Source organism: Pleurodeles waltl, chromosome 7, assembly GCF_031143425.1.
Source record: "Pleurodeles waltl isolate 20211129_DDA chromosome 7, aPleWal1.hap1.20221129, whole genome shotgun sequence".
In the NCBI taxonomy this organism is placed as follows: domain Eukaryota; kingdom Metazoa; phylum Chordata; class Amphibia; order Caudata; family Salamandridae; genus Pleurodeles; species Pleurodeles waltl.
In genome coordinates this window covers 1,492,477,356-1,492,499,581 of record NC_090446.1, presented here as the reverse complement: position 1 = coordinate 1,492,499,581, position 22,226 = coordinate 1,492,477,356, and the positions used below count along the sequence as shown (strand labels likewise).

Genomic DNA, 22,226 nt, shown 5'->3' with positions numbered 1-22,226 from the left:
CCCCATTGTGCCCCCCTGATTGCTGTCTCCCCGATCGTATTTAGTGCCAGTATTGTGTCCATATTGTGTTTTTTCCTGCATTTGTGACTGTTTTTGCCCGATTTCTGTGCCTTTCGCCCCTGTGCGCTCCTCGACCCCAGCCGCTGCTTCCCTGCGGCCCCGCCCCCCTCGCGCCCCCATTTGCCGCTCCCTCCCGCCTCCCGCCTCCCAGCTGCTCCTCCCTCCCCCCTCCCTTCTTAATGGCTGGCGCTGCGCGTCGCCAGTGAGCGAATTCGGACCTGGTTCAGGTCCTGAACTCGCCCCTCACGACCGCAGCACCAACCTGCTGCATTCTGCCTCTGCCCCACGACCACGCTGCCGTCTGCGTGTTCGAGGCCCTCCTCCACCCGCAGGCATCCTCCTGCGCCTCATCCCTGGTGGCTAGTGGGCTCACTTGACCCGAGTGCCGCTTCCGCCGTCCCGTAAGTTTGTTTTTCAGCTTTTTTCCGCTTTTCTGCGCCTCGCCGCCGGCGCTTTTTGCCCCATTGTGCCCCCCTGATTGCTGTCTCCCCGATCGTATTTAGTGCCAGTATTGTGTCCATATTGTGTTTTTTCCTGCATTTGTGACTGTTTTTGCCCGATTTCTGTGCCTTTTGCCCCTGTGCGCTCCTCGACCCCAGCCGCTGCTTCCCTGCGGCCCGCCCCCCTCGCGCCCCCATTTGCCGCTCCCTCCCGCCTCCCGCCTCCCAGCTGCTCCTCCCTCCCCCCTCCCTTCTTAATGGCTGGCGCTGCGCGTCGCCAGTGAGCAAATTCGGACCTGGTTCAGGTCCTGAACTCGCCCCTCACGACCGCAGCACCAACCTGCTGCCTTCTGCCTCTGCCCCACGACCACGCTGCCGTCTGCGTGTTCGAGGCCCTCCTCCACCCGCAGGCATCCTCCTGCGCCTCATCCCTGGTGGCTAGTGGGCTCACTTGACCCGAGTGCCGCTTCCGCCGTCCCGTAAGTTTGTTTTTCAGCTTTTTTCCGCTTTTCTGCGCCTCGCCGCCGGCGCTTTTTGCCCCATTGTGCCCCCCTGATTGCTGTCTCCCCGATCGTATTTAGTGCCAGTATTGTGTCCATATTGTGTTTTTTCCTGCATTTGTGACTGTTTTTGCCCGATTTCTGTGCCTTTCGCCCCTGTGCGCTCCTCGACCCCAGCCGCTGCTTCCCTGCGGCCCCGCCCCCCTCGCGCCCCCATTTGCCGCTCCCTCCCGCCTCCCGCCTCCCAGCTGCTCCTCCCTCCCCCCTCCCTTCTTAATGGCTGGCGCTGCGCGTCCGCGCCGCTGGCGCGCCAGAGGCGCACCAGAGGCAAGCCCGTCTGCGCCCGTCTGCGCCTGTACCGCGTCCAGCGCCACCCCCCCTGGTCCTCGCGCCTCCCACGCCCACTTCTCGGCCGAAGAGCTCCGCGCCCTCAACCCCGGGCCCTCCACTGAATGCTTCCGGGCATCCCCAAAGCTCACTAAAGGACCTTTCTCCTGTCGCACCTGCAACTTCTCCTGCACCAGAACGACGAATCCAACTACAAAAACTTTCAACCCCAATCACCTGAACTGCATCCTCATCAACACCCGCTCCGCACGAAAACACGCCATCGAGCTCTGGGACCTGCTCGACACCACTACACCTGACGTAGCCTTCCTGACCGAAACCTGGTGGAACGACTCCTCTGCTCCGGACATCGCCATCGCCATACCGGACGGATACAAAATCACCAGAAGAGACCGGACCAACGGGATCGGCGGCGGAATAGCCATCGTTCACAAAGCCACCCTCAAAATCCACACCCACTCGGATGACACCCTCAAAACAGCCGAACACCTCCATTTCCAGATCCACACGGACCCCAAAACAACCCTCAGAGGAACCCTGATCTACCGCCCTCCAGGTCCAAGAGCCCCCTTCAACGACACCATCGCAGACCTCGCAAGCTCCCACGCCCTAGCATCCACTGATTACATCCTCCTGGGAGATCTCAACTAGCACCTAGAAAATACTTCCGACGTCAACACTACTTCACTGACCTCCAACCTCCTCAACCTCGGACTCCGCCAACTAGTCAACACTCCCACCCACATCGCCGGACACACCCTGGACCCCCTCTTCACCTCAAGCAACCACATCGCTTTCAGCCACACCTCCGAACTCCACTGGACCGACCACCACTGCGTCCACTTCACCTACAAGAAAATCACAGAACATCACCGCATCCAGCCACCTCCCCACCGCCGCTGGGGAAAAATCACCCAGGACCAACTGGGCAGCACCCTCACCAACAACCCTCCACCCGACGCAACCGACCCGAACACAGCCGCCATCAACCTCCATCAATGGATCCTCGACTGCGCTAACACCCTCGCCCCCCTAAAGAAACACACCGCCATCCAAGGAAAGAAAAAACCAGCCTGGTTCACAGATGACCTTACAACCTCCAAAAGCATCTGCCAGAAGCTCAAAAAGAAATGGATCCAAGATCGCACACCCGACAACCTCGCCACCTTCAAAAACGCCAACCGTGAACACCACCAACGGATCCGCGTCGCCAAGCGCACCCATTTCACCGAACGCATCAACAACAACGCCCACGACTGCAAAGAACTCTTCGGGATCGTGAAGGAACTCTCAAATCCTAAAGCCAACTCCAACGACATCCCGCCCTCCCAGAAACTCTGCGACGACCTCTCCACTTTCTTCCACCAGAAAATCGTTACCATCCACGACAGCTTCAACTCCAGCCCACCGCCAGACCCCACCCCCGGCGTCTCCTCCCACGACTGCCGCCTCACCGCCTGGACCCACGTGGACGATGCAGAAACCATAACAACCATGAACACCATCCACTCAGGCTCCCCTACAGACCCCTGCCCTCATCATGTTTTCAACTCGGCAAACGCCACCATCGCCCCCGAACTCCGCAAGATCATCAACCTCTCCTTCTCCTCCGCCACCTTCCCGGACAGCTGGAAACACGCAGAAATCCAACCCCTTCTCAAGAAACCCAAGGCTGACCCCAACGACCTCAAAAACTTCCGACCGATCTCTCTCCTCCCTTTTCCAGCCAAAGTCATCGAGAAGATCGCCAACTCTCAGCTCACCCACTTCCTCGAAGACAACTCAATCCTGGACCCCTCACAATCCGGATTCAGACGAAACCACAGCACTGAGACTGCTCTCCTCGCCGCCACAGATGACATCAGACTTCAAATGGACAAGGGCGAAACCTCAGCCCTCATCCTCCTCGACCTATCCGCCGCCTTTGACACAGTCTGCCACCGCACCCTACTGACCCGCCTCCAGGAAGCTGGGATCCAAGACAAAGCCCTCCACTGGATCTCATCCTTCCTCTCCGACAGAACTCAGAGAGTCCGCCTCTCCCCGTTCCGCTCCAAAGCCTCCAACCTCATCTGCGGCGTCCCCCAAGGATCCTCCCTCAGCCCTACGTTGTTCAACGTCTACATGGCCCCCCTCGCCAAACTGGCCCGCCAACATCATCTCAACATCATCTCCTACGCCGACGACACCCAGCTCGTCCTCTCCCTGACCAATGACCCGCTCACCGCCAAAACCAACCTCCACGAGGGACTTAAATCCATCGCCAACTGGATGAACATCAGCCGCCTGAAGCTCAACTCCGACAAGACGGAAGTCCTCATCCTCGGGCGCACTCCCTCGGCTTGGAACGACTCTTGGTGGCCCTCCGCCCTTGGTCCCCCGCCCACCCCTGCCAACCACGCAAGAAACCTCGGCTTCATCCTGGACTCCGCCCTCACCATGTCCAAACAGGTCAGCGCCGTCTCCTCCTCCTGCTTCAACACCCTTCGTATGCTCCGCAGAATCTTCAAGTGGATTCCAACAGAAACCAGAAAGACGGTGACCCAGGCCCTCGTCAGCAGCAGACTTGACTACGGCAACGCACTCTACACAGGCATCCCTACCAAAGACATCAAACGACTCCAACGGATCCAAAATGCCTCCGCCCGACTGATCCTCGACATACCCCACCGATGCCACATCTCCCCACACCTGAGGGAACTCCACTGGCTCCCAGTAGACAAGAGGATCACTTTTAAACTCCTTACCCACGCTCACAAGGCGCTTCACAACACCGGACCCTCCTACCTCAACACCAGACTCAACTTCTACACCCCAACACGCCAACTCCGATCCGCCAACCTCGCCCTAGCCATCGTACCCCGAATCCAGCGCAAGACCTCCGGCGGCAGATCCTTCTCTTTCCTCGCCGCCAAAACCTGGAACTCTCTCCCCACTCCGCTACGCCAGACCCAGGACCTCCTCACATTCAGAAGGCTCCTCAAGACCTGGCTCTTCGACCGCTAAACAGCCTCTCCACCCCCCCCCCCACCTCAGCGCCTCGAAACCCTAACGGGTACATAGCGCGCTTTATAAATACTATGATTGATTGATTGATTGATAGTGTAATTCAGTTGATTGTTGTTAAGTTGAGTGTCATAGAGTATAGTGGAGGACAGTTTCATAGAGTCTAGTGTTGTGTGGTGTAGTATACAGTAGTGTATAGTGGAGTGGCATGGTGTTTTGTATAGTGGAGTACCGTAGAGTGAAGAAGCGTTGCACATTGGAGTAGCTTGTACATTGGAGTAGCTGTGCAGTGTTGTACAGTGGAGTGTTGTCGAATGCAGAGTCATGGAGTCGAATGTCATGGAGTGTCTTCTGGTAGAGTGTCCTGGAGTGGCATAGATTAGAGTAGAGTGTCTTAGAATGTGGTGTCATACAGTTGAGTCATCTCATACAGTAGTGTTTCGTACAGTGTCGTACAGTGGAAGAGAGTGTTGTACAGTGGAATGCCCTGTCAAATGGTGGAGTAGCATGTCATAGAGAGGAGTGGAGTGCCCTAGAGTGGCATACAGATATGGCACAGTGGCATAGAGTGGAGTAGTGTAGTGGCGTAATGTAATATGGAGTAAAGTATAATAGAATGGATTCTCATGTCCAAGAGATGAGTGGCATGGAGTGGAGTAGAATAGATGGTGCAGCGTAGAGTCAAGGAGTGGCATCTCATACAGTACAGGTGAGTGGAGTTGAGTGGGTTTGTGTAGCATAGAGTGGAGTAAAGTCTAATAGAGTGCAGTGTTATGTTATAGAGTGGCGTGGAGTTGAGTACAGAGGACTTGGGTAATATGCAGTGGAGTAATGTGTCATAGAGTAGAGTCCTGTGTCATACAGTGGAGTGGACTGACATCTCGTACAGTGGAGTAGTACAGAGTGTTGGAAAATGTGGTAAAGTGGAGTGATACAAAGTAAATCAAAGTGATCTTCAAGGGATTGGCTTGGAATAGAGTGTGGTACAGTGTGTTAGATTGGAGTGGCACAGAGTCTTGTAGAGTTGAGTGGCAAAGCGTAGCACAGAGCGAAGTAGTGTAGAGTGGAGTTGTAGTGTAGAATAGAGTAGAGCATAGTAGTTATTCATTAAGTAGACTGTAGTAAAGTGGGGTAGAGTGGTAAAGAGGGAGTTGCATAGAGTGTTATATATTCGAGTAGAGTGTTGTACATTGGCATAGAGTAAACTAGAGTGGCTCCCACCCGGATAGACTTGAATACATTGTTGTAAAGAGATGTGCTGTAGAGGTTTTGTGTGGTAGAGTGGAGGGACGTTGTCAGGCCATCAAACCTGAATATGATTCAGAGCCAATGATTGCTGTTTCCTTTGAGAAATGTTTACTTGAGCCAATGCTTCTTTTAAAACTTATGTAGGAATCTGGGGCATGTGTCAATGTGTTGCCTGAGCTTGTGGCATCCTCATGACTCAGACAGTGTGTGGACAGGCACAGCAGCCTATGACTCAGAGTGAGTGTGGCCAGGTGACTCAGACTGTGTGTGGCCAGGTGCAGTAGGCATTTATAGCCACATCAGTCGTGAGGTGATTGCTTAATGTTAGAGGTCTTCAGATGCAGAGTGGGATTATCTGCTCCTCTGTGCTTGTTGATCATCTATTCCACAGACCAGTGTTGCGGATGCCGATCCTAGAATGAACAGATCAAGAAGATTAGCATCATAAAAGGTGGTAACGCTCCGCATGTGCTTGAAAGGCTTCTTACCGGTTACCTTTCATAATTGATTGTCGGATGTTTAGACAGGCAGCGCACACTAGAAGGGCATCTTATCAGTGTCCTTGGTTACTTGAAGATTTGCTGTCTGCCAAATAATAACGCATATTGTTGTTAGCTTGCAATGACAGTTCAGATTTGAGTGCATGCTTAACAATTGTCATTTTACTATGAACATGTTTGTTATAGTTGAGTTTTATGTAGCATTTTTGTGATACCAATCATTGCCTATGATAAAGAACACTTAGGTGGTCATTACAACCCTGGCGGACGGTGTTAAAGCTGCGGTAATACCGCAAAGAGGCCGGCGGACAAAAAAAGGGAATTATGACCGTGGCGGAAACCGCCTACATAGACAGCCACTTTAAAACTCTGACCGCCACGGCGGTACAGACAAGCAGCGTGGCGGTCACCGCGAACAGACAGGCGGAAGACAATGTAGCGCCCACAGTATCACAACCCGCCAATCTGCCACCTTTTCCGGGGCGGATTCACCGTGGATAAAAACACGGCGGAAACAGCTTTTGCAATGGGAAAACGCTCACATTAACACACTCCACGAGGAAGGAGGCCACCATGGAGCCCGAACTACAAATACTCCCTTTGCTTGTCTTTCTGCTCTTCTACGATCACCAGCAACGTAGGCGCCGAAGACAACGGTGAGTACTGCACCTACGACATAGGGGGGGGGTGGCAAAAGTCAGGGGGACACACACGCAACACCCCCACCCCCAACCAGACCCTCACTCACTACAACACAAACACCAATGCATTTCCAAACAGCACAGTAACAACCCACAACCCCCCCGGAAGAATGCAAAGACAAAAGGAAATCAGTTCAAACATTGTAATGTATCAAAATACAGTAACCAAATATATACCGATATATATAAACATTTGAAAATCATACATCACGAGTAGTACTGCAGGTATGCACATATCAATGTCCGTGGACCACTGGGCCCAAAATGCATGGGCGAGGCCCACACTAGATACCTGTCCACAAACGGAGAGAACACTACAGGGGCATCAGATAGAAATACAACAGGCACCTCAGGGGGAAGTGAAGGGGGGGCACCTCAGCCAGATTACAGCACCACGCCAGATCCACGACGGGGCTCCATGCCCATTGATGTATCCTGGGGAGTGCAAAGCCACAGTCTCTCAAGTCTCTCCAGTGGGTGGTTTGCCCACTGCTTTATCCTTGGTAGTGCAAAGCCACAGTCTCTCAAGTCTCTCAAGTGGGTGGTTTACCTACTGCTTTATCCTGGGGCGTGCAAAGCCACAGTCTCTCAAGTCTCTCCAGTGGGTGGTTTGCCCACTGCTTTATCCTGGGGAGTGCAAAGCCACAGTCTCTCAAGTCTCTCCAGTGGGTGGTTTGCCCACTGCCTTATCCTGGGGAGTGCAAAGCCACAGTCTCTCAAGTCTCTCCAGTGGGTGGTTTGCCCACTCTACCATCCTGGGGAGTGCAAAGCCACAGTCTCTCAAGTCTCTCCAGTGGGTGGTTTGCCCACTGCTTTATCCTGGGGACTGCAAAGCCACAGTCTCTCAAGTCTCTCCAGTGGGTGGTTTGTCCACTGTACCATCCTGGGGAGTGCAAAGCCACAATCTCTCAAGTCTCTCCAGTGGGTGGTTTGCCCACTGCTTTATCCTGGGGAGTGCAAAGCCACAGTCTCTCAAGTCTCTCCAGTGGGTGGTTTGCCCTCTGCTTTATTCTGGGGAGTGCAAAGCCACAGTCTCTCAAGTCTCGACAGTGGGTGGTTTGCCCACTGTACCATCCTGGGGAGTGCAAAGCCCCAGTCTCTCAACTCTCTCCAGTGGGTGGTTTGCCCACTGTACCCTCCTGGGGAGTGCAAAGCCACAGTCTCTCAAGTGGATGCAGGTCTCCACTGGTTCTGGAGGGGGAATGGTGCCCAGAGTGCTTCATCCTGTGAAGGACAGACAGAGTGGATGCAGGTCTCCACTGGTTCTGGAGGGGGAATGGTGCCCAGAGTGCATCACGCTCCCTTTTACGGTCCCAGTTCCGTCACTGTCCCCGCTGCACATGGGCTAACGATGCTTGATTTGGCGGTCTTTGCCCTGTTCAGCGGTCTTCACCATGGCGGTCTTTGCCATGTTCAGTGGTGCTTGCCTTTGCTGTCTCTGACCTGTTCAGCGGTGCTTTGCCATGGCGGTCTTTGGCCTGTTCAGCGGTGCTTTGCCATGGCGGTCTTTGCCCTGTTCATCAGTGCTTTGCCATGGCGGTCTTTGCCCTGTTCAGCGGTGCTTTGCCCTGTTCAGCGGTCTTCACCATGGCGGTTTTTGCCCTGTTCAGCGGTGCTTGCCTTTGCTGTCTCTGACCTGTTCAGCGGTGCTTTGCCATGGCGGTCTTTGCCCTGTTCAGCGGTGCTTTGCCATGGCGGTCTATGCCCTGTTCAGCGGTGCTTTGCCCTGTTCAGCGGTCTTCACCATGGCGGTCTTTGCCCTGTTCAGCGGTGCTTGCCTTTGCTGTCTCTGACCTGTTCAGCGGTGTGTGGCATGACGGTCCCTCAGTGCGCAGCGGGGCTGTGGCTGCCGGGGCCCTTCAGGGCACTGACCCTGGCGGTGGTCTCCGGACCAGTGATGATACTGCTGCCCTCCAGGGCACTGACTCTGGCGGTGGTCTCCTGACCAGTGACGATACTGCTGCCCTCCAGGGCAGTGACTTTGGCGGTGGTCTCCGGACCAGTGACTATAATGCTGCCCTCCAGGGCACTGACTCTGGTGGTGGTCTCCTGACCAGCGACGATAGTGCTGCCCTCCAGGGCACTGACTCTGGCGGTGGTCTCCGGACCAGTGACTACAGTGCTGGCGGTGGCATCCCGGCCAGCGGGGAGGATGGCGGCCTTCTCCGCAGTGCTGCTCTTACCAGACTTTGGAGACTTCTTCTGCCCCTTCACCACCTTGGGAGGAGTCACTGCTGACTGGGCACTCCCCCCGGGACCCTTGTGAGCTGTTTTGTCGGCAGGAGTCTTCACCCTCTCCCGTCGACCACTTTCCAACTTAAGGTGCTTTACAGGGGGTGGACTGGCAGTGCTTTTGCTCCGTGTCACACTGGCTGCCCTGGAGGCCGGTGCACTCCACACACCTCTAACACACACCACTGGTACCTGACTTTTTTTGGCTGAGGTGCTACTACGGGATCTATAAATTGGAGGGGTGGGGGTGGTGTGAAAGAGGTCAACGTTGCTGAGGAAGAGTTTCTGATGAACACTGGGATGGGTAGCTGGAGGGGGTCTGGGAGTGGAGGAAGAGGAGGTGGTTGTAGGAGGTGTAACTTTAGGTGATTTGGGTGCAGGTGCAGGTACTGGAGGCTGTTTTGAGGTGGATGGATGTTGGGTGTGTGGGTGCCCGCGTTTGTGTACTTTGGGAGGGGGCGTCACGACACACTGAGAGTGGACACATGGGACGTGTAAATGGTAGTGGGAGTGGTGAGTGCAGGTGAGCGGGGTGTGGTGATGGGTGTTCTGGTGCGAGTCCTATTGCCTGTAGATGTAGTGCATGCAGGTGAGAGTGTAGACGACACTGGGAGGGAGGAGGGAGACGAGGAGGAGGGGAACACAGTAGAGGCAGTGGATGTTGCTGTGTCTGTATGTGGGTGATGCTTGTGTGAGTGCCTGTGGGATGTGTGGTGCTTATGTTTGCCTGAGCTACTTTTGTGTGTTGAGGTGTGTGCATGCTTGTCTGATGGTGTGCTTGGGATAGGCTGTGGTACAGGGGATTGGGTCTGGGTGGAGGAAGTTGGAGGGGGGAGGCTAGACACAGGGACAATGGCTGCCATCAGTGCTGAGGCCAGAGATTGCAGGGTTCGATGATGGGCAGCCTGACCAGAATGAATGCCCTCCAGGAATGCATTAGTGTGTTGCAACTCCCTTTCTACACCCTGGATGGCATTCACAATGGTAGACTGCTCAACAGTGAGTGACCTGAGGAGGTCCACGGTATATCTGTCACTTTACCGTCACTTTTGGGACCGATTAACACCTCCTCCAAAGTTGTAATAACCCCCTAAATGTTTAATTCATCATCAGAGATATCTGCTTTTCACAGACCACTGCTAGCCACCCTGATCCTGCCAGGTGACGTCTGTGTTTTTCTCTCTCATCCATCCCCTTTCCCCCAAAATGTTCCTGTCCTAATCAGGTACAAGTAAATTGGAGGCACGCAATGTTTAGCATTGTGTCTCCATGGGACAAACAGGTTAGTGCTTGACAGAAGTAGAGTGTCATTGAGTGAAGCAGAGTGTCATAGAACAAAGCAGAGTGGAGTGGTGTTGAGTTGGGCAGACTGGAGTGGGAGAAGCTTAGAGTACAGTAGCATAAAGTGGAGTGGTGTGGAGTTGAGTGGCATAGAATGTAGCAGCCTAGTAGCATATGCACCAGACTCCACACAGCAGGCATACCTGGTAAGGATGGATACACTCCTTCCTGACAGGCAGAACACAGAAAGTCAGGCTCCCGCCACACCTGTCAGAACCTACAGACATCAGCTGTGGAGCACCCCAAGGATCATCACTGAGCCCCATGCTGTTCAACATCTACATGATCCCACTTGCCCCTATCGTCAGGAACCATGGTATGAACATTGTCTCCTACACTTATGACACCCAGCTGATCATCTCCCTGACAGAGAACCCCTCAACAGCCAAGAATACCTTCAGGGACAGGATGGAAGCAGTCGCCACCTGGATGAGGGAGAGCTGCCTTGAGCTGAACTCTGACAAAACCGAGATTCTCAGAGCTGCCTTAAGCTGAACATCTCATCGTGGGACCTTCCTCCTTAGCTTGGGACAACTCCTGGTGGCCCTCACCACTCCGCAGGCCTCCACCCCACAGACCATGCACAAAACCTCAGTGTCATCCATGACTCAATGCTCACCATGACCAGACAGGGGTGGTATGGTGTGTCATAGAGTGTAAGAAATTGTCAGAGAGTGGAGTGGCATAGAGTGGAGTTCAGTGTTATAGAATGGAGTGAGGTATAGTGTGGTACAGTGGGGTGGCATAGAGTAATGTAGAGTCAACTTGCATGGAGTGTCTTTCAGTGGACTGACATAGAGTGGATAAGAGTGGAATAATGTGTTAAAATAGAGTGGAGTAAATTGTGGTGGAGTGATGTAGAAGGAGTTGTGTAAAGTGGAGTAGAGTGGAATAGAGTGGACTACAATGTTTTATAGTGCCAGAAAGTGTTGTATAGTGGGGTAGTACAGACTGGAATAGAGTCTGGTAGATTGGAGGGGCACACAGTGGGACAGAGTGGAATAAAGGGATGAGCAGAGCAGAGCAAAGTAGACTTGAGTAGCATACACTGGAGTGGCATAGAGTGCAGTGTCATGGATTGTCGTAGAGTGTCATATCATAGAGTATTGTGGTGTTGAGGGTCAATACATACACTGTTGTGGTGTACAGTGCAGTGGTGTAGAGTGAAGTGGCATACAGTGGAGTAGCATACAGTGGAATGTCATAGAGTGGAGTGGTGCTCCGTACACTGGAATTATGTATAGTAGAGTGGTGTGCAGAGGAGCAGCGGAGAGAGCAGTGGCATACCATGGTGGTAACCAATGGAATAGCATAGAGTGAAGTGTCATAGAGTGAAGAGGCATACAGTGGAGTAGTGTACAGTGGAGCTGCATAGAGTGTAGTGGAATGGCACATAGTGAAATAGCCTAGACTGCAATGGCATACAGTGGAGTGGTATTGAGTGGAATAGCATAGAGTAGGGTACTATACACTTAAGTCACATTCAATGGAGTGGTCTAGACTAGAATAGCATAGAGTGTGGTAGCATACAGTCAAGTCTCAAACAGTGGAGTGGCCTAGACTGGATAGTGTACAGAGGAGTGGGGTAGAGTGGAAGAACGCACAGTGGAGTGGCATACAGTGTAGTAGCATACATTGGAGTGGCACATAGTGGATTAGCGTAAAGTAGAGTGGCATATAATAGAATAGATTAGAGTGGAGTGGTGTTCAGGAGAGAGGCATACAGTGGAATAGCATACAGTGGAGTAGCATACACTGGAGCGGTGTACAGAAGAGTGGCGTACACCAGTGGTTTTTAACCTGTGGTCCCGGAGCACCTGGGGGTCCTAGAAGTCTACTCAGGCGGTCCACGACTGCTTAGAAAATTAAATAATATTAACCGATTGCTAACGTGTATAAAATTAAAGAAGCTAAATGTACCATTGCTAGTTTGTAATTTTTCTGTAAATGTGTAGAAATTTGAAATTTAGGGCCTGATGTAGAGTTTAGTGGAGGGGTTACTCTGTCACAAAAGTGATGGATACCCATCTACCATATTAAAAGTTCCATACACTATAATGGAATTGTAGTACGGCAGATGGGATATACGTCACATTTGTGTGGAGTAACCATTCCACCAAACTCTAAATCAGGTCTTAAGTTAGTATCCTCAGATTGATTTGTGGGAGCAATGCAAGTGCATCAAATGGAACAAAGTATAGCCAAAGAGTGGCAATTTTATTTTGAAACACTCCTAACCTCCTTTTAATATTACAATTATGATTTTTGTGCTATATTTGTTTGTGAATTAAATATATTATTTCATCATTTGTCTATCTGTTTAATGAATACTTATTTCTATATTGTTTGTGTATTGTTTTGTGGTTCAAATCCTTTTAGGCCAAGTTCACAGGCTTCCAGTAATGACTCAGTGGGGATCCCCAGATTACAATGAGGACTCTATAGGGGTCCTAAATTCCAGTAATAATTAAATGGGGGTCCTCAGAAGTCAAAAGTTTAAGAACCAGAGGCATAGACTAGAGTGGCGTACAATGGAGTACAGAAGAGTAGAATAGCATAGACTGGAGCAGCATGGAGTGGAGTTGCATACTGTGGAATGGTATAGAATGGAGTGGTGTGCAGTGGAGTGGGATAGAGTGGAGTGTCATGTAGTGGATTGGCATAGAGTGCAGTAACATAGAGTGGAATAGCGTACAATGGATGGGGCATACAGTGGAGTGGCATACATTGGAGTGGCATAGACCAGAGTAAATACAGGGCAGTGTCCTATAGTGGAGTATCATAAAGTAGAGTGATGTACAATGGAGTGGCGTACAGTGGAATGTTGTGGAGTAGAATAACATACATTGGAGTGGTGTAGAGTGGAGTAGGGTCCATTGGTGTGGCATACAGTAAGATAGCATAGAGTAGAGTGGGATATAATGGAATAGCAAATACTGGAATGGCATATAGTGTAGTGGCATACAGTGAAATAGCATAGAGTGGAGTGGGATATAATGGAATAGCATAGAGTGGTGTGGCATACAGTGAAGTGGCTGAGAGTGGAATAGCATACAGTAGAGCAGCATACAGTGGAGTGGTGTACAGTGGAGTGCTGTATACTAGAATGGCATACAATGGAGTGCAATAGAGTGGAATAGCATAGAGTGGAGTGGCATAGAGTGGAGTTGCATACTGACAAAAAGCGTTGAGTTGATTGGCATAGAGTGGTATGTGTAGAGTGAAGTGGCATAGAGTAGAGTGGCATACAATGGAAAAGCATAAAGTGGATTAGCGTAGAGTGGAATGATCTATGTGGAATAGCGGAGAGTGGATAGCGGAGAGACGGAGAGTAGAGTGGCATGGAGTCGCATAGAGTGGAAGACAGAGTGGAGTGGTGTAGACTAAAATAGCGTATAACACAGTGGTCTACAGTGGAGTGATGCAGAGTTCAGTGGCTTAAGTTGAATACTGTAAAGTGAAATGACTTATAGTGGAGTGACAGAGTGGAGTGGTGTGCAAATGTAGATGCAATTTGACAGGAATGTAAAATATGGTGTGTAGAGTAAGGTACAACAGCGATCTGCACTGGCTTCCGTTTCTCCAGATTTATCAAGCAACAAAGGGCCAAACATGGTGACCTTATGTTGCTTTGTAAATGTGATTTAAGTACTGCATTGTACATGACTTGAAAATATAAATACTTACTTCTATCTTTATCTTTTATCTTTATCTAAGTACCTAACTCAGAACAAGCCAAAATGACCTTAAAGCAACATGGCCTTAAACGTTTGTAAAGGCAGTCATTAGCCAATCAGGTAATGAATTGTCATCACCATATACTGCAGTACATTCATAAAATTTAGCAAAATACCATGCTCACGGATATTACTAACTGCAAATGCCTCACAACTTTAAAATGACTTACCTTCCTTACCTGTAATACCAAAAAGGATCATCTACACCCCTGATTCTATAATCCTGCCAAATCTGACTGAGCATTTGGCCACTACGTGCAATACAAGTCTAAGGAAAATGATAAGAGTAAATATGCATTCTGAGACCCCCTTTTTTCTTTGCAACCCCTTTACTAATCACAATGCAGCTTTGCATCATCCACCAATGTTGAAAATGCTATATTCCTGCACATTTTTGTGGACATTTGTCAAACAGGTGTTATTAGCAGTAAAGAATCTGAGGAGTTTCTATCACTAATAATCCTACCTATAACTAAGAGTTGCTCCTGCTATGAAACCAATGCCAGCAGCCACAACCGTGCATTTACAGTTAGGCATTAGCTAGCAAAGGTAATTCTCTTTTTCTGCTAAGAACTTTGGCGCTGTTTGACAGATCTTGACAAAACTTTCCAAATAAATGTTCATTCATCTCCGCTTCTTCCTTCAAAGATTCAAGGTGATCCATCAAGAGAGGGCAAGAATAAAGGGGGGCCTCCAAAAACAATTTTTCCATGCAATTTACATGTGGATTTTTGAACAGTGCTACAGCCCGAACGGCCTAAAGGAATTACACAAAAGTTGGCAGAAAGTGAGCTATTGTTCTTTAAAGCGTGCATTATGTTATTTGGTGTGAATCTGTTCAGTAGTTTTCAAGAAATTAGGGTACAAAATATTTGTAAATTTGCACAGTTGGGTTTATGGGATAATCACAAGAGTCCTGCGCTCATGCAACTTCAAATAATAGAGTGACCTGATTGGCGGAGGAACCCAATTTTCCTATTGGCCGACTCGCTCATGTGGGAGCAAGAGGCTATTGTAAATCCCTTGTGAGCGCGAGCTCTCATTGGCTGTCGAAGAGATATTTCAGATCACGAACATCATTGATGAAAAAACTGATGACATTGCTGATGACATCGTCCAAGCTGCTTTTGTACACATTACTCTATGAACCAGTTGGCATTAGAGGCCTGAAAGTAAGTACAAAATAGTTTTGAATATGAAGGATCATTAATGCCATCACATATACAACTCCCTTAGGTGCAGCAACCATGTTGTATGTACAACATTGACCCTATACCATACACCTCACAGGAAGCCTAGTTCACATTAACAATCAACCACAGATATACAGCTGTTCAGAAAAAGCCACGTTGCTCAAGATACTCAACATCTGTTCCAAAATGTATGGCCCCACTATGGACTGCTCGTATCTGTATCAAGCTCCTCACAGTCACTGGACTTACATTGTGAAAAGAAGTTAATATGAGGACAAAAGTGAGTACTTTAAACATATTTTACTTTATGGTGAGAGTCTAATCTGTACCACACTGTTTGCAGACAGTGAAACTCTCATGAGAAATACACCACAGAGGATTCAAAAGTATCTGCTAAGAGCAGTGTACACTATGCAACACCTGTCAAAAAAGACATTATTCGCTTAAAATAACCAAGGTCTTAAGGTGTAAAGATCCTGCTACTTTCAGCCTTCATACTGTGGGAAAGACTTTACAGATAACCCATCTTCTGAAGCAAAACAAGCACATGTACATAGGTTAGTTTCCGATGCACGGCTTTTACATTATATGGAAATTGTCATGCTGAGATGATTCTGTCTAATAACTCAAGGCTGCTTACAATATTTAGTATCTACTACAAAGACTCTTTGCCCTGTTAGAAACCTTTCCTGCAGAACCAAAAAAACTTGGGGGGAGCATACTGGTCACAAGCCATCAACTGCTATCTGCACACAGATTTACTCTTTAATTCAAAGATTCACAACATGTTAAATACCTCTACACGCCTATGATGATCAGAAGTGCATGTGTTTTTTAACAACTTACTTCCATTAGCTGGACACAGACTGTAGGAAATTAGGTAGAAAAGTAATATATAAGTTACCCAACACTATGTAAACCTAGCACGCTTATTGGATAATGTTATCAGTGATGTCATCAATAATGTAATTTGAGATGTTATCTGTGATGCCATAAATGATGTCACAGAACGTCATGAGTGATGTAATATGTGAGGTCATGTGCAGTGCATGCAGGGGCATAAGTTATACTTAGCTCTGCTAACTATAACTGGTGAATTGCTGTGTTTGTTTGAGTTCAAAACATTAATATTGTCAATGATATAGTCACCTATCTATAACGTTACTTTAACCTTGGACTCCTTTAGTTAATTTCTAGGGTTCTTTAAATGTAAAGTAATTGTGGTAGGCTTTTTGTCATGATGCTGTAAAATAGTAAAGAGTTATTGGGAGTATCCCCTTAACATTGGCACTAGGTAAAGTATGTCAGAGTCTTCACCCACTCCCATCACTAATTTTGTTGCTCCTTTGGGTCTTCTTGTCGGTGACCTTCCTTGCGTACAGTGAAGACCCTCTGGGAGAACACGACAGCCTGAGCATCAATATGACCATACTTTCTATGTAAATAACCCTTCACCGTCACCTAGTGGTGATGATTTCCCTTTTGTTTTCTACTGCTGCATCACATGTGCCGTCTAACTTGTCTCAATATCAATCCACCTGTAGAGGATCAATATTGAGGCAAGTAAATAAAACTCACACCCTAAGGTAACTTTAACTCATTTTTTGTCGGACTTGGCTGAAGCCGAGTCCCAAATGGCTGACAACACTTCCTTGTTAAAGCAGGAGAAGTGAGAATCCTATTTTCTTGTAAATTCTGCAAAGATTCATCAAAATGTGCCAAAGCTATTAGCAAAACAAAAAACACTTTTTGTATAGAAACTAGATCCTATCCAAACTACTGTTTGTGTGTATGTATATCTATATATAGATATATAACTATATATAAATGTATATAGACATTTGATCTAGATATATGCAGGGGCGCAGACGATGTAAGGAAGAGTACATTCAGAAGAGGATAGTTTTTGACACAAACGTGGCAAGTGACTTATAAGTTGTTACCGACTGAAGAGAAAACAGTTACGCCATGGTAACGCTTTACTGCAGATGCCATTTTTGAGAGGGCTCTTTACGAGGAGAATATGGGAGACCACTTCAAAGACCGCACCCAGTTCCAGGATTTTCATTGAAGTTATTTTTAGCTGTTGAACGACATCCATCATACAGCTTTGGTTAAAATAAACATCGCAAGATCAATTTACAAACAAAATGAATCTTTTAAAGTACATGCAAATGTTTCCTCGGATGTTTGCGTTGCTTCTTTTCCAAATATTTTTCATTACAGAATACACGTTTAATTATATCAATATCATAATTGTGGCACAATTAAAGTTTAATATTAATGCTTTGTTTTCCATTTTCATAAATGTTATATATAATTTGAAGTTTCCTTCAATTTATGTGTGTTTCTCTTTGCTTTCGAGCAGATAGTTTGCAACAATAAGTATTGGCCTTTTTTTTTCAGGGAAACACAGATGGTCATGGAAAACGTCACAGATATTTTGTCTTTACCTAAGTCAAACTCAACAACTATAGAGACATCTCCCCTCGACCCTGAGTACATTAGTTACTACAACGTAAGACTGTTCTCCATGGTATCTCTTTCAATCACCTTCCTTCTGGGAACCTCAGGCAACGGGTTTGTGATCGGTATCTGTACCTTCAAGCTGACCAAGACAGTGAACGTCATCTGGTTCCTCAATTTGGCCATTGCAGACTTCATCTTTGATTTTTTCCTCCCTCTTCACATTGTGTCAAAGGCAATGGATGGTTATTGGCCCTTTGGGGGATTTTTGTGCAAGATCAGTAACATGGTGTTATATCTAAACATGTTGGCAAGCATCTCCTTCCTCGTGGTGATAAGTATAGACCGATGCATTTCTGTGGTGTGTCCATTTTGGTCCCGAAAGCACAGAAGACCCAGCCTGGCATGGAAGGTTGCATTTGTCACATGGATGTTCTCAGTCATAGTTAGCTCTCCATATCCAGCATTTTATGACACTGTGGATTTTTTGGAGGACAATGACACATTTTGCTTCGTGAGTTATGCTGTCCCTTTTGAGGATTTTTCTGAAAAAGCCTTTGATATCATAAGAATGCGCCATAGGGTCATGATCATAACTCGACTTGTAACCATGTTCATTGTCCCATTCATCATTATTATTATTTGCTATGGATTGATTGCTGTGAAGATCAGGCAGAGGCCATGTCACCGAACATCCAGCCGGCCTTTCAGGATTATCATCACTATCTTGGTTCTGTTCTTCATCTGTTGGTGTCCATTCCACTCCCTGCCCTTATTGCATTTTAGAGGGAACTTACCTTGGTCTCACACTTTCTATCTGTTAGCTGAAGCTCTTGCATCCTCCCTGGCCTACTTTAATAGCTGCCTTAACCCTATCCTGTACTTCTTCATGGGCAGAGACTTCAAGGATATGTTCAGGCGCTCTATTTTATCAGTGTTTGAAAGAGCTTTCAATGAGGAACAAACTCTTGCCACATTGGACACCAGGAGCCCACCTAAATCTTCAAGTGAAGTGGAATCTTGTATGCTCTAACACTTCCTTGAGCATAAAGAAAATGTGTTTCTATGTGTGATTATGTCACACTCCAGTGTGGGTTTCTACCAGTATAGAAAATGCCAGAGACATTTTTCAAAAGTCTGTATGTGTTCCATGCTGTTTATGCACAGTTTATAATGAACCCCTATTCATCCTGCACAAAATGTATGTATTCTGATTTCAATTCTCTTTCTATAAGAAAGGCATGCTTCCATCTCCAATACTGCAATATTTATAGCCATGTTTTTTTTCTACATAGCTGTGCCCTGTTTCTAGTCAAGTATTATCTTTCCAGTTGATAGCATGGTTATGGAATATTCAGCTTTATAGTATCAATTGTGCATGGGATTCAATGCAAAAACATTATTGAGATGTAATGCATAAGAAGCGCAAATATTGCAATTTCATATCTAATTCCTAACTTGAAAAATGTTTGTCAGTATATTTGGTTCCACAGACCAGGATTAGTTGTACCACGATTTCCCCAACAGGTTTGCAATGCCAGGTGCTCTATGTACAAATTAAGATGTAAGGAAAAGCATCAAGGCAACAGATAACCCTGGTACCACCTCGGACTAGCTATCATTGACTTACCATATTATGACTGCCCTAAGCCTGTTGGTCAAAGCCTCTTCAGCTCAATAACTCGAGGCATCATTGATTTATTTATTAATGTATGCATTTTTATATAGAAAGGAAACTACCCAAATGTGTTAGAGTACTTTAGAATATAAATAAGTTGGTCCATAAAGTCCAAAATTACAAAATATTAACATATGCCCAGAATTATAAAGTAGTAAATAATTTCAGAAGGCGTAGAATTCCAATTGCTCAGAATGTACATATCCATGTTCCAGAAAGTGTCTAATGCAATGCATTTAGTATAGTTTTAAGCCATGGAGGCGAGAGAGCTAATTCTTATCTTAGAAGGAGGAAGGCTTTCATTTCCATTTTAAAGGTCAACGATGTGCAGTTCCAAATTTTGGTTACGTTTCCTGAGAAGGATTCTGTCATGAGACACTCCTTTTTACTTGTCCAGGGTTTTAGCTACAATGTTTTGGCATCTTGTGATAGTTGAGAGCAGTGGTTCCCAACATGTGGTCCGGGGACCCCTGCGGGTCCGTGAAGCCTCCTCAGGGGGGCCGCGACTGCTTAGAAAAAAATTAAATCATATGAACAGAATAGGTCCCCAGCTTTCAGTAATGACTCAGTTGGGGGGTCCCCAGATTCCAATAAAGATTCAGTGGGGGTCTCCGGGCTCCAATAATGATAAAGTGGGGGTCCACAGAAGTCAAAAGGTTGGGAACCACTGGTCTAGAGGCTGCTGATAGCCTGAGTTTGTCCAGTGGCTGGTAGGAAGTGCATGTGTGCAGGCCCTGACTTCAATGGGCAACCGCTAAGAGTGGGCAGCATAGTTCAGATGTGTTCATTTGTCTTGGCCTTGTGGACAAAGCATGCTGCTCGGTGTAAGACAGATTTCAAAGAGGTGAGATAGGTTGCGGGGAGACCAGTTAAAAGAGAATTGCAATAGTTGATCTGGGAGATCATCAGTGTTTGAGCAAGAGCTTTTAGATCTTGCTCTGGAATGGAGATGTGGATGCCTAGAGAAGATGTAGTTGATGATATGTGTTTCTGACCATGGTGCTGATTTAAAAAATGTAAGTTGAGTGTTATGCTTAGGATAATTCCTAGGGATTTGACACTGTCAGCGATGGTGGGTTTGCTGTAAAGGATGTTAAATATGTTGAGTTCTGCACATCCCCCAGCCTTTTACTCTCTGCCTCTCTCACCCTCTCACCCACATACATGAGAGACAATACCGTCCCCCCCAGTTCTCCCTGGCTTACCATATCTTTTATCCCTATTACAGGGAGAGGTTCCGAGGGAGATGCACACACTGATTAGCTGCTGCCCATATGGTTCAATGTGTTCATCTTTTAATATTTTTCGGACTTTATTTCTGTTCTTTTCTCATTTTATGTTCTTCGTGGTCACTGTCTACCTAACCTTCTTTTTTGCCTTGATACAATACTCTCCTATAACACCGCACATGCAGAATGTACATAGTGTATGTGTGTTAACATGTCCTCTGTGCTTCATATATGTATGCCATCCCACCATACAGTATGCTTTGTGCCTGTTGAAGGAAAAACAATAAAAACACATTTAAAAAAAAAGGATGTTGAATATGGACATCCAGGAGTGTTGATTTCGAAGAAGAGAATAGGAGGAATTTGGATGTGGAAGAGTTCATTTTTAAGTTTTTTAAGTTGTGATAAGTCATCCATTCTTGAAAATGGTTAAGAGTAATGATGAGGTGCAAGATTTAATTTGGTGAGGAGACCTTTAGATTCTGAATAGTGATGCTAGAGGTTCCCTGCCTTTCTTAGTAGGACTCAATGTGGTTAAATCCTTTATGGAATACACGTTCAACAGCCATCAGTGTGGAGGGATAGTTATCTATTTATATCTTCTGCAACCTGCCCATGAGGAATGATTTGAACCATTTAAGGACCACAGTATCAATGCCCTTTCAATTTTTGAGTGTGTCTAGTAGCATACAGTGGTTAACTGTGTCGAAGGCTACTGATAGGTCAAGAGGAATCAGGAGGTAGGAGTTGCCTGAGTCTAGGATTCAAAGTGCCTCATCGACCACCTGTAGTAATGCTGTTTCAGTGGTGTAGCTCTGATTGAAACTGGATAGGAATTTGTCTAGAAGGTTGTTGTTTTTGATTTGTTGGATGAGTTGCTCCAATACACACCTTTCGATGATTTTTGCAGGGAGAGATAAGTTGTAGAGCAGGCAGTAAATGTTGAGGTTGTTTATAGCTGCAGAGGATTTTTTGAGTAGTGGGGTGACCAAGGCCAGACTGGCCATAATGGGCATAAGCATTTCCCTAGGAGGCTGGAAGGAGGGTGTTTTTTGTTACCTGGACAGTTTTGTAGCAGTGTAGCAGTTTTAAAAGCACTGCAGAGTTTCTTCTATACACAACAGTTTTCAGGCAACAATAAAAGTGCCAAGATAACTCTGATGATTAGTGTACCTGCTGGAGAGAGATCAGAGTTTTGTCTAGTGACAATTTTTACCCATAGAAGGTAGTGCAGAGGGTTAATATGCCTGCTACAAAGAACATGTACTATGCAGATCACAGAACAGTATTTTATGTACAATACTCAGTGGAATACTGCTTTTTGTCACAGAGTTCCCTTTGGTACTGTGAAGTTCATAAGTTGCAATCATAGTCTAGCAGAGTGATCTATTGGATCAGCTCTTTGCTGGAGAGGAAGAAGGCACACTTTAAAGGTCATGTGTGGTTCCCCAGTAAAGATCTCCCAGAATGCTAATCTGTTGCTTTGTGTTGTTTGTTAATTTGGGAGGTCAATGTATTCTTTCATGAAGATTGTGTTATCAACTGGT

The 22,226-nt window shown here is 47.2% G+C and overlaps 1 protein-coding gene across 1 annotated transcript in view; it reads left to right on the top strand.

Annotated features, from left to right (window-relative positions):
• The window catches only part of LOC138246562 (chemerin-like receptor 1), a 61,568-nt gene extending 40,576 nt beyond the window's left edge, over window positions 1-20,992 (top strand). Inside the window, exon 2 of the mRNA XM_069201240.1 lies at window positions 17,713-20,992. Within this exon, the coding sequence (XP_069057341.1) occupies window positions 17,723-18,805 (1,083 nt within the window). The 5' untranslated portion in view covers window positions 17,713-17,722 and the 3' untranslated portion in view covers window positions 18,806-20,992. The remainder of the gene's footprint in view (window positions 1-17,712) is intronic.
• Window positions 20,993-22,226: the final 1,234 nt, after the last annotated feature.